The sequence below is a fragment of the Taudactylus pleione genome, unplaced genomic scaffold (genome assembly GCF_031769625.1).
Source record: "Taudactylus pleione unplaced genomic scaffold, aTauple2 ptg000034l, whole genome shotgun sequence".
NCBI classification, from domain to species: Eukaryota; Metazoa; Chordata; class Amphibia; order Anura; family Myobatrachidae; genus Taudactylus; species Taudactylus pleione.
Window position 1 is genome coordinate 1974378 of NW_028284436.1, and position 13778 is coordinate 1988155.

The 13778-nt window shown below is 45.0% G+C and overlaps 1 protein-coding gene across 3 annotated transcripts in view; it reads right to left on the reverse strand.

Annotated features, from left to right (window-relative positions):
- Nucleotides 1-13778, reverse strand: part of UROS (uroporphyrinogen III synthase) — a 66587-nt gene that overhangs the window by 46250 nt on the left and 6559 nt on the right. For all 3 annotated transcript variants that reach the window (XM_088452201.1, XM_088452199.1, XM_088452200.1), the window contains exons 2-4: nt 10659-10736; nt 8320-8403; nt 4311-4407 (exon numbers count right to left, since the gene is read on the reverse strand). In XM_088452201.1, the coding sequence (XP_088308327.1) occupies nt 4311-4407; nt 8320-8403; nt 10659-10721 (244 nt within the window). In that variant the 5' untranslated portion in view covers nt 10722-10736. The remainder of the gene's footprint in view (nt 1-4310; nt 4408-8319; nt 8404-10658; nt 10737-13778) is intronic.

A 13778-nucleotide genomic window follows, 5' to 3' on the forward strand; every position in this document is an offset into this window, starting at 1 on the left:
GAAACTATCTGCACAGGGTCAGGTTTGTTCTGTCGACATTCATCGCGTGAACATAAGAATGTCGATATGGTCGTAATGTCAACATGCCATATTAATGATCATCATGCCGACATGATTAGAAGGTCGACAAAACTGTGTGCCCCGGCGGAGCGGCGATCACTAACCAGATCGGGCCCCGGTGGTGCAGCGGTGCGTCTTAAGTCTGGAGGTCATCAGATCCAGCGGTGGGGAGTAATGCTAACCCCAATCCTAACCTTCCCCCTAACCCTCCCGTCCCCGCTGCCTAACCTTAACCCTCCAGTCCCTTCAGAATGTTGACATTTTACTGCAGGCATCGACATGTTTCATGTTGACATTTCAACTGTAACTGTCGACATTAAGATTGTTGACATTTTGAATGGTGACTGTGTCCCAGCTGCACATGTACCAATGTGTAACAGACCTTTACTTGGGCAAAGCGCTGTCACTCGAGTAGACAAAAATCATGAAGCGAATGGAAACCTTTTTTTTTTTTTGGTCTATCGGACCACAGATGTCTAATACGGTCACCCTCATCCTGGAAAACTGACTAAAGAGGACTCATCTTGTCCCCCCCCCCTAGTTTCACTAACTCAGCCAACAGGCATACACTGCAGCTACTGCATGCTACACTTGTAAATGTGTTACTCTGTTATTAATTGCTATGTTTACCCTGTCTGTATCTTTGTGATATTATTAATAATAATATACACAATATCCAGTAAAGGTGCCTACACACTTGGCGATGTGCTCACGATCCGCCATTGTGACCGATTTCCCCTTGAAATCTCCCCGGCAGTCGTGGGCACAATTTGGTGTTAAAAAAAACTGTCCAATGTGACAAACGATCGATCGTCCTAACTATGTGACTGAGATGGTCAGATCTGCCCTACAGCACTGCAGATCTGAAGATGCGATGTGCGACCTGCGGGGACGCGCATCGGCATCGTGAGTGGACACACACGATTTGGGCATATTTTACACGATTTATCGTCATGATGCATTGGAATCGGCCAAATCGTGTAAAATATCGCTAAGTGTGTAGGCACCTTTACCTGCCTAGCAGGATTTATATTCTTATTTACAATATATATAATAAAATAAAGACTAAAATATTTAAAAGTAAAACTCCACAAGAGACAAAAAAAACAAACAAAAACAAAAAAAACCCATTGTACATTATTTAAAATATATATTCCAAGAATAAAGCATAAAAATACATAGTCACCCAAGTAGTGATGGGTTCGGACCAGGTACCTTGCTACTGTACACGAATAATATATTGATTGTCAATCATGTTTTAATATTATTTTGCCCTCATTTAATTGCAGGTAACACTAAACTGATTAGAAAGTAAATGAATGAAAGAATAACCGAACAAATGCTTTCTGTAATTTGGAGATGGACAACATATGCCAAGCCCCCCCACCCCCCTTGTGTAGAGAAATTCAGCGTGTTGGAATTGCAACTTCCAAAATGACAGAACTTCTACGGATGCCCCATGGGTTTCATAATCTATCACCTGCGCTAACTAGCCGCAGATCTGTGTTTTATTGCACTCACATGTATGTTTCATTGCTCGTCTAACCATGGTACATGGGTGAAATAAAATAATACACAGCTGTAGTTAGGAGTTGGGCTTTATAGTGTAGGGAAAAAAACACATATAGGGGATTATGTTACTAGTACTGTCATTAATCATGTTCTTGAGTTACAAACAAAAAAACCATTGGGCTATATGAGAACAAATACTATTTCCAGGCATACGGGATGATTGGATTGGTTACAATTCCTCAGAGAGCAATAAGGCATAGACATCACGGAGAGCAATAAGGCATAGACATCACAGAGAGCAATAAGGCATAGACATCACAGAGAGCAATAAGGCATGGACATCACAGAGAGCAATAAGGCATAGACATCACAGAGAGCAATAAGGCATAAACATCACAGAGAGCAATAAGCCATGGACATCATGGAAACCCGGGATTAGATACCATAGCAGCACTTGCGGTACTTAAGGAACTTCACATTAACAGTCAATTAGAAAAAATGGTCATTAAATATGGTGGCTGACAAGTAAATTAATCCCCAGCCCCCTCCCCATGCATGGGAGAATGTTTTCAGATTGTCTCAATTCGCAACACTGGTTATCATCTGGACCAAGCACACGGTGTAGTTAAGCTCATGGCATCACTCCCTGAAGAGCCAAGTCCAACATTAAACAACCACCAATAGGGGGCTTAGGAATTAACCACACATGCTATGGACAGATGGATATGTTACACAATGTAAATGTATAGAAGCATCTAGTGATTAGTTAATGTGTCAAGTTGGAGACAAAGCATCTTTCTACTGAGGTTCTGACTTCCTCACATTTATATAGCAACAGAAATGATGCAGACATTATAAAACCAGCTCCCCAATACTCCCACCATTCCCCTTCCCTTATAGGATGTTAGCTCTCATGAGCAGGGCCCTCCTTCCTCCTGGTTTAATTTCTCCCCTCAGGTATATGCTATGATGGGATGTAGTTAGGGTTCCGACCGTCACGATACCGACAGCAGCATCCCAACGTTAGGGTTAGGCTGCAGGAGGGGAGGGGTAGGGTTAGGCTGCGGGAGGGAAGGGGTAGAGTTAGGCTGCGGGAGGGGAGGGTTAGGCTGCGGAAGGGGAGGCTTAGGGTTAGGCTGCAGGAGGGGAAGGTTAGGGTTAGGCTGTGGGAGGGGAAGGTTAGGGTTAGGCTGCGGGAGGGGAAGGTTAGGGTTAGGCTGCGGGAGGGGAAGGTTAGGGTTAGACTGCGGGAGGGGAGGCTTAGGAGTAGACTGCGGGAGGGGAGGCTTAGGAGTAGACTGCGGGAGGGGAGGCTTAGGAGTAGACTGCGGGAGGGGAGGCTTAGGAGTAGACTGCGGGAGGGGAGGCTTAGGAGTAGACTGCAGGAGGGGAAGGGGAGGGTTAGGCTGCGGAAGGGGAGGGTTAGGCTGCAGGAGGGGAGGGTTAGGCTGCAGGAGGGGAGGGCTAGGCTGCAGGAGGGGAGGGCTAGGCTGCGGGAGGGGAGGGTTAGGCTGCGGGAGGGGAAGGTTAGGGTTAGGTTGCGGGAGGGGAAGGTTAGGGTTAGGCTGCGGGAGGGGAAGGTTAGGGTTAGGCTGCGGGAGGGGAAGATTAGGGTTAGGCTGCGGGAGGGGAAGGTTAGGGTTAGGCTGCGGGAGGGGAAGGTTAGGGTTGATTTTGTCTTTCATATCATGAAATTACGTTTATTGTGAGAAACAACATCTGCACAAATGACTGATTGTACAGAAATCTGAGGAAAGTATTTTAATTTGTTATATTCACCTTTTTTTGTTGGACACTAGCTCATTCTGATCAGCACAGTTTATTCTACAATGTATATAATAGTTTGTTTTCCGTGTGGGGGGCCAGTGTGATTGTTTTTTTTTTGTTAAGTGGGGGCCATTGTGTTTTATCTTGTTTTCTGTGGGGGCTAATGTGGTTGTTTTCCTCTGTGGGGGGCCAATGTGCAATATGTTGCTTTCTGTGGGGGCCAGTGTGATTGTTACCCCCCCCCCCCCTCCCCTTCCACAGTGAGGACCAATATGCGTGTTTCTCTCTGTGGGGGACGGACATTGTGCCTTGGCAATTTATAAATCATGTTTGGTGTGCCGCGAGTTGAAAGAGGTTGAAAATCACTGGGTTAAGCCCTAAGGGGAGGGTGTGGGTTAGGCTATAGAAGGTTTGGGTTGGGCAATAGGGGAAGGGTTTTGGTTAATCTGCCGGAAGGGAGGCCAGGGTTAGGCATTTAGGAGGAGGGTTAGCGGTTAATTGTTAGGATTAGCAATATACTCACCACAGGAAGCAACACTGGATCCACCAAAAGTCATCATGACATGACCGCTGGACATGGTAAGTCACCACTAGACCACCAGGGACATTGTGTGAGATATCATCAGTGTCAACATGATACATGTCGGCAAAATATACTGCACTCAGAGAGAACTACTACGTGCTGGTATGTAGCACAGATTTAATTTTTCAATTACTTCCAGACCAGGACATGACACTTATGTTCCCATCTGAAATTAACTTTAAACTATCACACAGAGAACAAGAGTTATTGACGATTCTAGTCTTAATTAAATATAGATTGGTTTCCCATGTTGTAATTAAATCCCCAGAATGTTAACAAATGTTAAATAGAGGAGTCCTATAATAAAAACATGGTTGGCAATTGTACTGTCATACAGGAGAGATCGGTTCCCCATCTGCACATTTCCTAACTAGGTCTCAGCACTGACCTTCTTTATTAGTGGGCTTCTCCAGGCACAATCTGACTGCTTCCACGGCTCTCGGGCTGGTGAATATGAGACCCTCGTAGTGTTCAGGATCAGAAAGCTGTTGAATAGAGACACAGAGAGGCACATAGCTAGATGTATGAAGCAGTGAAAAGTGTGGAGAAGTTACCTATGGCAACCAAGCAGCTCCTACTTATTATTATTATTAGCACTCACTAGCACACGCAGGGGAGAAGGGAGGGGGTCTGAGTACCCAGAAACCCTTCCTGAGCAACCAAATTTTTTTTCTCCACCATCTGCGGGCCACCCATGATCGGAGCTGCTCAGTTGCCTGGCGCTGCAGTCAGCGCTTCTGCGTCAGGTGCTTTCATACCACCTGACGGGGAGACGCTGACAGCTGAACCAGAAGCAGCCGGGCAGCACTCCGCGATCACAGCCCTCCCAGAGGGAGCTAGAAAGAGGGAGGATCATCACAGCTGCCCGGCAACTAGGGGAGCTGTGTGTGTGTGTATTATATTATATATATATATATATATATATATATATATATATATTGGTGAGAATAGTGCAGATACAAGATATATATATTCCATGAATGTAGAGCTGTCAAGGAAATGTATGGGGCTGCCTTTAGTGCAGAGGTTTGGAAACCTATGGCTCCCAGCTGTTCTGGAACTGCAAGTGCCAGCATGCCCTTCAAGCTTCATGCAGTTTATACCCCTTTCACACCACAAGCAATAACCTGGGTTAATGCACGTGAACGTGCAGCAACCCGGGTTTCTGTGCAGTGTGAAAGGGCCAGGTTGAACCCTGGTCACGAGAAGGGCTGAACACATGTTCAACCCGGCTCGTGATGCAGTGAGAATGGGTAACCCGGGTCCCGTTCACTGCATAGGAAGAGCCGGTGCTTGGAGATGATCTGGATGGATTTCTCTTTGCCCAAAAATCTGCATTTCTGGGCGGCAATGCTGCAGTGGCACACAGACAATCTGTGTAATGGTAGATTCATGGGAGTGTTGTGGGGGTGTAGCCAGAGTTCTGTGTTATTCTGAGCCGCACATACAGTGAAGGGGAACCGGTCTCTGAATGATCTCTTGAACCCAGCATGAGGCTGGTGCATGTGTTGACACCAATGATGACCGTTGCAGCTGTGGACGGAAGAACAGTGGGCGGCGTGGCTTACCGCCTCCACTTAGCCCAATAGCATTAATAGTAAGATTGACTTCCATTACTACCCGCAAATACAGCCCAATTTGTTTCCAAATCAGAATCTGGCCAATCTGCTTTTTTTATTAAAAATATATATGTATAAGTATGTGTGGTCTTTAAATGTATTTCCGTCAAATGTTGGCTATTATCTGGATAAACTTAAATTACCAACAAATTATTTAAAACATTTGTTTTTAACAATGATTCCACTTTATCAGGTTTGTAGCGATGTGTATCCTTACGGGGAATGGGGAGGTATGACATAATTTATGCAGGGGAAATTCCTGGTGGGCCCCACTGCCTGAGGGCCCCAACGCCTCCTCTAGAGGTCAGTTACTTTGTAGAGCAGGATCATGGATAAACTTGGATGCTTAATTTGTCTCTATGTTAACTACTCCAAGATTAAAACTCCAACCTATCAATGTGGGTGGTCCTGACACCCCCTGTCCCCTCCTTTAAAGTGTTCCTGTTCTTGTATGTTGTCTCTAATAGTTGGCCAACTCCATCCCACAGGCTGCATAGCCGGAGGCTGCCATAGTCTGTGTTAAGATTCCAAGTGTTCTGATTATAAGTGTAAATACAATTTGATAACTAAGTCGGAGTTACGCTGGAGTTAAACTGGAGGAAAACTGAGGGAAAAGAAACTCAAAACCAAAACACTTTCTGAACAACAAGAAGCAACATACTTATGTGAATGAACAAAATCAACATCTTCTGCTGTATCCAGGCAACTACTTACTGCACTCACTGCTTGGACACTGCAAGTGCTCCCCTGTCTGTGTACTGCTCTTGTTGATTGATCTTTGTTGATCAGAACACTTTGGACTGGATCAGCTCGGGTACATTGTAATTTTGTCCACATTCATTTTGTATTGCCTTTTCCAATTGTGTCACATCTATCCACATTAATCATTTGTTTATAAACTAATTCCTGCACCCACTACTCACATACCTCTCCTTTATATATCACTTTTGGAGCTGCGCTCATACATTAGCAGCACTGTTCTTTACATGTATTTTTGAACATTTAACAACTTTAATCCACACTGACTCTATATCTCACTGTCTCTACATCACACAGCCTCCACATTACACTGTCTCTATATCACACTGACTCTATATCTCACAGCCTCCACTCCAGTTTACATCTCAATTATTACCTTGTCCACAGCATGAACACCCTTACTTCACACAACCCCCATATTCTATGTCCACATAATCCTCTACTTTATCCGTCCCTCTCTTCCCCCTCCTGTTTCCTCCACTTGCTGTTCTTCCTTTTTTTCTCTCATCAGTCTGCTTCCAACCCTCTGCTTCTTTCCCCCACTTCTCCTATACCTCCACTCTCAACCACCTCCCTCCATGGTCTTGTTACCCCACTACTAAGCCCCATTCCCTCCTCGTTCTGTCTGTCACCTCCAGGGCTGCCAAGAGAAATTCTGGGCCCGGGTACTGCAACATCCTGTGGGACCACATCATGTATGGCTGCACCCATTTGTGAGTGGGTCTAGCATGTGAGATGCACCCACTCACAGGAGCATGGCATAGCACCCAGCAGCTGGAACTAAAGTAGTCACTACTGTATTAGGATGGCGGGACAGTCCCATAATAGCTGCATTTCTTGTCAGGCTGTATATAGATGCTAAAATGTAACACACAAATTAAAGTGCTTCTACTTTACTTTGTACATCTCTCATGTAAATAACACAAACAATCTATTTTCTATCATAGAGATAGATGTATGAAGGACTTAATTTTTACATAACATCAGGTCGTCTTATACACACACATTCCGCAGCACATATCCTAACCCACTGCTCCATGCTCCTTCTTCACTATCTACCCCTCTGTGTCGCCCCTGTCTGTCTGCCCTTCCCCTTTAGAATGTAAGCTCTCACGAGCAGGGCCCTCATCCTCACGTGCTTCTCCTCCCCCTACTTATAGTATAATTTACTCCTAACTCCCTACAATGGCACCTACCACCTGGTTGCTCATGTCCTGCTGCTTGTGTTTTGCAGCTGAGTTTATAACCTTGTCCTTGTCCTGCATTGTTTTGTATTACTATTAACTGTTTTTCTTGTGTGCTCATTTATGTACTGTGTAAGGCGCTGCGGAACCTTTGTGGCGCCATATAAATAAAGGATAATAATAATAATAATAATAATTTAGGGTGAGTTTGAGGACTTATGTCTAACGGCTGAATAGATTTCGGCCACCTTACTTGAGGCACATGGGTCACAATAATGGTAAGAAATACAGGATACACACTCATAATGCAATCCAATGCGGCTAACGTAGTATTTATTCAAAGGGAAGGTGTTCTGAGCCTTTGTTTGATTCACAGGTATATTATGTCATTATCGGACTGGTCCACAGGTATGCAGGGGAAATTCCTGGTGGGCCCCACTGCCTGAGGGCCCCAACGCCTCCTCTAGAGGTCAGTTACTTTGTAGAGCAGGATCATGGATAAACTTGGATGCTTAATTTGTCTCTATGTTAACTACTCCAAGATTAAAACTCCAACCTATCAATGTGGGTGGTCCTGACACCCCCTGTCCCCTCCTTTAAAGTGTTCCTGTTCTTGTATGTTGTCTCTAATAGTTGGCCAACTCCATCTGTGTTGGCTGGCCACACCCCCTCTGGTTGCTGGCCATGCCCACTCCGGAGGATGGCCACACCCCTTCAACTTGGGCCCCTACCACTGCATTCCCTGGTGGGCCCAGTCCGACACTGACAGCACCTGACATCTGATGTAAGCAGGAAACTGAATTAAGCTCAGTAATAGAAGGAGGTAAGATTGTACCTTGTGGAATAGATGCTCTAGGGATACAAATGTAAAGGATAACACAGGGATTAGCGTTGCCTGATATCCATATGATGACAACTCCTAGGAAGGAAAACAAGTGACATTAATTTATGCATAGTAGCAACGTAATGGAACAGAATCCCAGCACATCTTCCTTGGAAGGATCTCTATACAGTACTGTACCAGTAGCCCTGTTATAAAGCAAAAGACAACTTGTGATAAGTGTCAGCTATTTCCCAGGAACACCTTACACCTACAGAGGTTATCTGCCAAACGGTACACGTTAAACCTGCTGACCAATAGATCGTCAACCTTCTGGTGTCAACCTATTGTCTTTCTAACTACATAATGCAGACATATCAATTCCCAACCCCACCAAAACAGTCTCTGTGCAGGGGCAGAACTATGGGAGACAAGTCTCTGTGTACAGTACACTGCAGTACAACAACCCCAATCACATCATCTAATTAGTGTACTTTTTATCATATACATTACCTACATCAATTAATATTTATTTCTACAGCCTGTAGAAAAATAATAGAGATAAAGTTTGCACCTAACATGCAGAAAAAAGGGAATTGTATTTTACATTTGGTCCGTAAGAGAACATTTCCAGAAACATTTACAAGGTGCCAGCAGGGTTCTATAGCGCAGTACAAGGGGATAAAATGAACAATAGGATAGCTAAATACAGACAGTATATAAAGTCACATAGATACATAATTATGTAGACGGGCGTTTTTAGAAAGGAGGGTGCCCGTGTGCAGTCTCCGTCACGGGCCCCCTCCTCCGTCCGGCGGCCAGCTGCGCACTAGAGTGTGCCCAGAGTATACAGCGCATGTCACCGGGAAAATGGGCGCGGCAGCCATTTTCCAGCCGTTTTTTTTTTTTTTTACAGGAGCAGACCCCAGAGCCGTCGTGGGACTCCGGAGAGGTAAGTTTTATGGGTGCAGGGTGTGCGGTGCGGGTCCCCCCTGGACCGCACACCCTGCACCCTTTATAAATACGCCCCTGTATATAGAGGAGACAACCGGTAAAGGGCCCTGCCTATACAAGTTTACAATCTATAGGGGATACAGAAGGCACAATGGCATACTTGCCTACTTTTGAAAAAACTTTTCAGGGAGATTGTAAAAGCAGCACCAATGAGCATGGCAGGGAAGTGGGCGTGTACTGCTACATCTGAGGGGCGTGTCATAAACCTGCCTTACATCCACATGTACATGAGCCCCAAAGCAGTCAGTAAGATCTATTTGTAGATGAAAACACACTGATACTTTTTAGAAAATGCATGTAACCATAGGGATCATTGTGCCTTATAACCAATGCAGGGAAATGATACTAATGGTCCCATTTGAATGATTCATTTTTTTCCTCAAGTATATAACAGCTACACAGAGCCTTAACTAGACCTTTTGGTGCACTGTGCCAGAGCGAGCATTAGCATCCCACAACCCAATTTTTTAAATAGGGACATAAGATAGCGCACCTGAAAAAGGGCCATGGCCTTATGGGGAAGGGCCAGGGAAGAGAGAGGGGAGGCCAGGAGCTGTTGGGGATAACAGAAGAGAAAGCTACAAGTGAGAATGATAATACACGGGAAAACTGACAGACTCAAACAGCGCCGCTTCCCTGCGGTACCTTGTGCCATGGCACTGGTCGCACTACCCTAGTTACGGCACTGCAGCTACATAATGAGGGTACGATGGAAAGATGCAATCAGGGAGATTGCTACATTCTTCAGGGAGATTGCTACTATGTCAGGGAGGCTCCCTGACAATCAGGGAGAGTTGGCAAGTATGCACAATGGGTATAAGAGGGCAGAGAGAGCAGTTAGGAGGAGGGCTGGTAAGCTACGATGAGTTTAAGTACACGCTGGGAGGGTAGATGAAAGTCTAATGGGATGTTTGGGGACATTCCAGAGGTTAGGAACAGTCCGGGAGGAATCCTGAATATGAGAGTGGGTAGCAGAGCTAAGTGGGCAGGAAAGATGGATTCATGTGCCCACAAAATAGTGATCTTGTATGTAGATGATAGACCTAATTTATGTGCCTAGTTATCAAATAGAAAAAACTCCTACTGTATCTCTGGCTTCTCCCTATAAGAGGGTCACTGCCATCAATATAGCGACTATCGCCGACACCAGCCCCTGCCAGGGAGAATATTCCCCAGGTGTCGTTGGTGAAAGTTTCCCCATTTAGAGAGGATCACAGCTGTACAAGTGCTGCCACAATCTGTCTTGCTGTTGCCACCTCACTTTATGGCTTTAATATTTTAATAAAAGTATTTCTATTCAATAAGCAATGGGAACTCCATACAGCAGAAACTGTACTCACCTGGACATAGGGGTCTGAAGCTACGTCACTACTTTTGGGGTCCTTCAGTAACAATATTTTCATTGTGCTGGACGAGGTCTGAAAACAACAAGGGTGACAGTATCACAGCCTGCAGCCTGTTACACTCTATATCTATCCACAGCTTATAGGAGACACAAGCGGCTACTGGTGACCTGATGAGTAAGGAAAAGCCATTCACAGGAGGGGCAGCTCCCCAGTGATAAGGCACAAAATGCTGCTGCCTTTAGATTACACAAAAACGGTACATTTATCACTCTAAAGATGCCAAGCTGGGGAATGGCAGAGACAGGTCTGATGGGCCCTAGCTGCAAACATGTAACCATCATTTCACTAGGTTGCTGGACAGTTATAGTGGGTACACACTGGGCGATATTACTGAGCGACTGCACGATTAAAACATCGTAATCGTGCAATCGCTCAGTAATCGTGCACAAATCGTGCACTTTTATGTCGGAAACGACCAGCAATGCGCACTCCCGCTGGTCGTTTCCGACATTGTCCATCGCCTGAACATGCAGCGCAATCTGACGACCTCGTCAGGTTGCTGCATGTTGGGGAATGGGGGAGAGAGCCCGGCGCTGAACGATATCGTTAATGATATCGTTCAGCGGCTGTGCTCAATGTCATGAACGACATTGAGCACACCCTGCCGGGGACACACTACACGATATAGCTCAGGGAGCATATCGTGTAGTGTGTACGCACCTTTACAGCGAAGTAGATTCACAGCGTGTGGGGGAATCTAAGCAGATCATGTAGGGTCACAATATATCATACTTGCCTACATCCTGGCTGCTTCCTCCGGGAGGAAGCAGCCAGGTCGGTGTAGCAGGGGGCGGGGCCTGTATAGAGGGGCGTGGCCTGGCACTTTACAAGTGTTTAGGGGCGGGACTGGGGGGCGGTGCCACGCGATAGCGTCATTTAGGCTCTGCCCCCACAACAAAATGCCGATATTTCCGGCATTGCTATGCGGGGGGTGGGGTTATGATGACGCGATTCAGCGCGAATCGCGTCATCACTCCAGCTGTTGTGGAACTATATATCCCAGCATGCCCTGCCACAGTTTTAGCATGCCCTAATAGCAAAACTGTAGCAGTGCATGCTGGGTTATGTAGTTCCATAACAGCTGGAGTGTCAAGGTTAGCCAACACTGCATTAGGGGATCTTTTCTTCCTTATAGAAGTTTCCTAATGAACAGTGAAATTATGACATCAGAACTCACGGATTATAAGCAATGACTGACAATTATACAGTTATTATTTACAAACAAGAAGTGTATACATCCATTGACATCACTTGTGTATTATATCATGCATTTCTACTCCAATCAAATACACTTATTCAGTATTCATTTCCAGCACCCAGGGAATCAGAATAGATAGGAGGTACTGAAACTAATATAAATGATAATAACAAGTTTACTGTATAGTTGTTATTACGGTTTGGCAAATAGCGATAATCCCGAGGACTAAAACTCAAATCTTTTAAATCTTGGACAAAACCTGGGACTATTGTGGAAATTAGCGTCGATGGCAGCTAAAAGTTACGGTTTTGGCCTTATATTGACCTTGTTTTCAGAATAAGCCCATTTGGATATATTGCAACAAGGAAATGTGAAAGACAGTAGCAACTACACATCACTTGTCATACAAAAGAAACATTAATTATATACGACTGTCAGAGCATAGCCAGCATTGTGACTCTAGATCAATAAACGTGGCTCATTGTGGCACATTCAATACAGGGCGAGGTTCCGACAGAACCTTGTGCAATCTGCTTGTGCGCAGATATCCGCCCATTACGGCATAGAGAGGTGGCTTGTTTCTTGCGCGCACCTATATGAGACACAAGCTAAGACATGCAAGATGTCCCTGGCCAGAATCCCATGATGTTCCGATGGACCCTCGCAGCTAATTGAACTCCCATAGCAAGTGTAGCAGGGTCCATTCGGCTGTGGTATAAGAGATAGACAATAATTAGTTAGACAATGTCTAGATAGACATCAGATGTTAGACAGTCAATAATTAGACAGGGAAGAAAGTTAGACACAAACAAAAATCAGACACATTAAAGTTAGACATGGAAAAAGTTTGACAGGTACAAAAGGTCGACAGGGTCAAAAGTTCGACATGAAAATGGTCAACACAAAAATGGTCGACAGTTATTTTTTTTTAGCCCCAATCTTCACCCTAACCCTCCCGGTGCCTAATCCTAACCGTCTGGGTAAGAGCCTAACCCTAAAAAAAAAATGAAAAAAAAAAGTGTCGCCCATTTTTGTGTCGATCTTTTGATTAACTGTCTAACATCTGGTGTCTATCTAGACATTGTCTAACTAATTACTGTCTGTCTATAGTCCAGAACCCGGTATGCACATGGCTTATAATGGGATAGTTCTCGTCTTTTCCTGTAGGTCCTACGTTTGTACAGGGAGGTGTATGCTTACATTATGGAGCAGGAGAAATATCGGTATACATGTATACCTGGAAATTTACGTCTCACTTCATCCACTAAGTTATAGGCCCATTTTTAGCTAAAGAATTAGAATGATAATGATTTGAATCATTTAAATCAGAGGCAGTTTATTTCACTTTTACATACTTAAGGTGCGTATCCACTTAGCGATTAAACAGGCCGATTGAACGATAACGCCATCGTTATCGTTCAATCGCTTGTTAATTGGTCATGTAAATGTCGAAAACGACCAGCGAAGCGCGCGTCCGCTGGTCGTTTTTTACATCTATCATCGCCCGAACATGCTGGTCATCCTGACGACATCGTCAGGTTGCCCATATTCAGGGATGATTGATGTGCCTACACTGAACGACTGATCATTCAGTGTAGGCACATCACAGACTGTGAAACGACTGCACGATTACAATGTTGTAATCGTGCACTCGTTTCTATGTCTGTAAGTGGATGTGCCCCTTTAGGGGTTTATGTATCAAGCAGTGAAAAGCGTGGAGAAGTCAACTAGTGGAGAAGTAGCCCATAGCAACCAATCAGCTTTGAATTAACATTTGTCAGGCAATTTCGGTGGACGTTTCTGGGCAAAAAGGGGGGAGGCTAGCCAGATGTGGGCGTGTGGCGGTCAGCGACTAG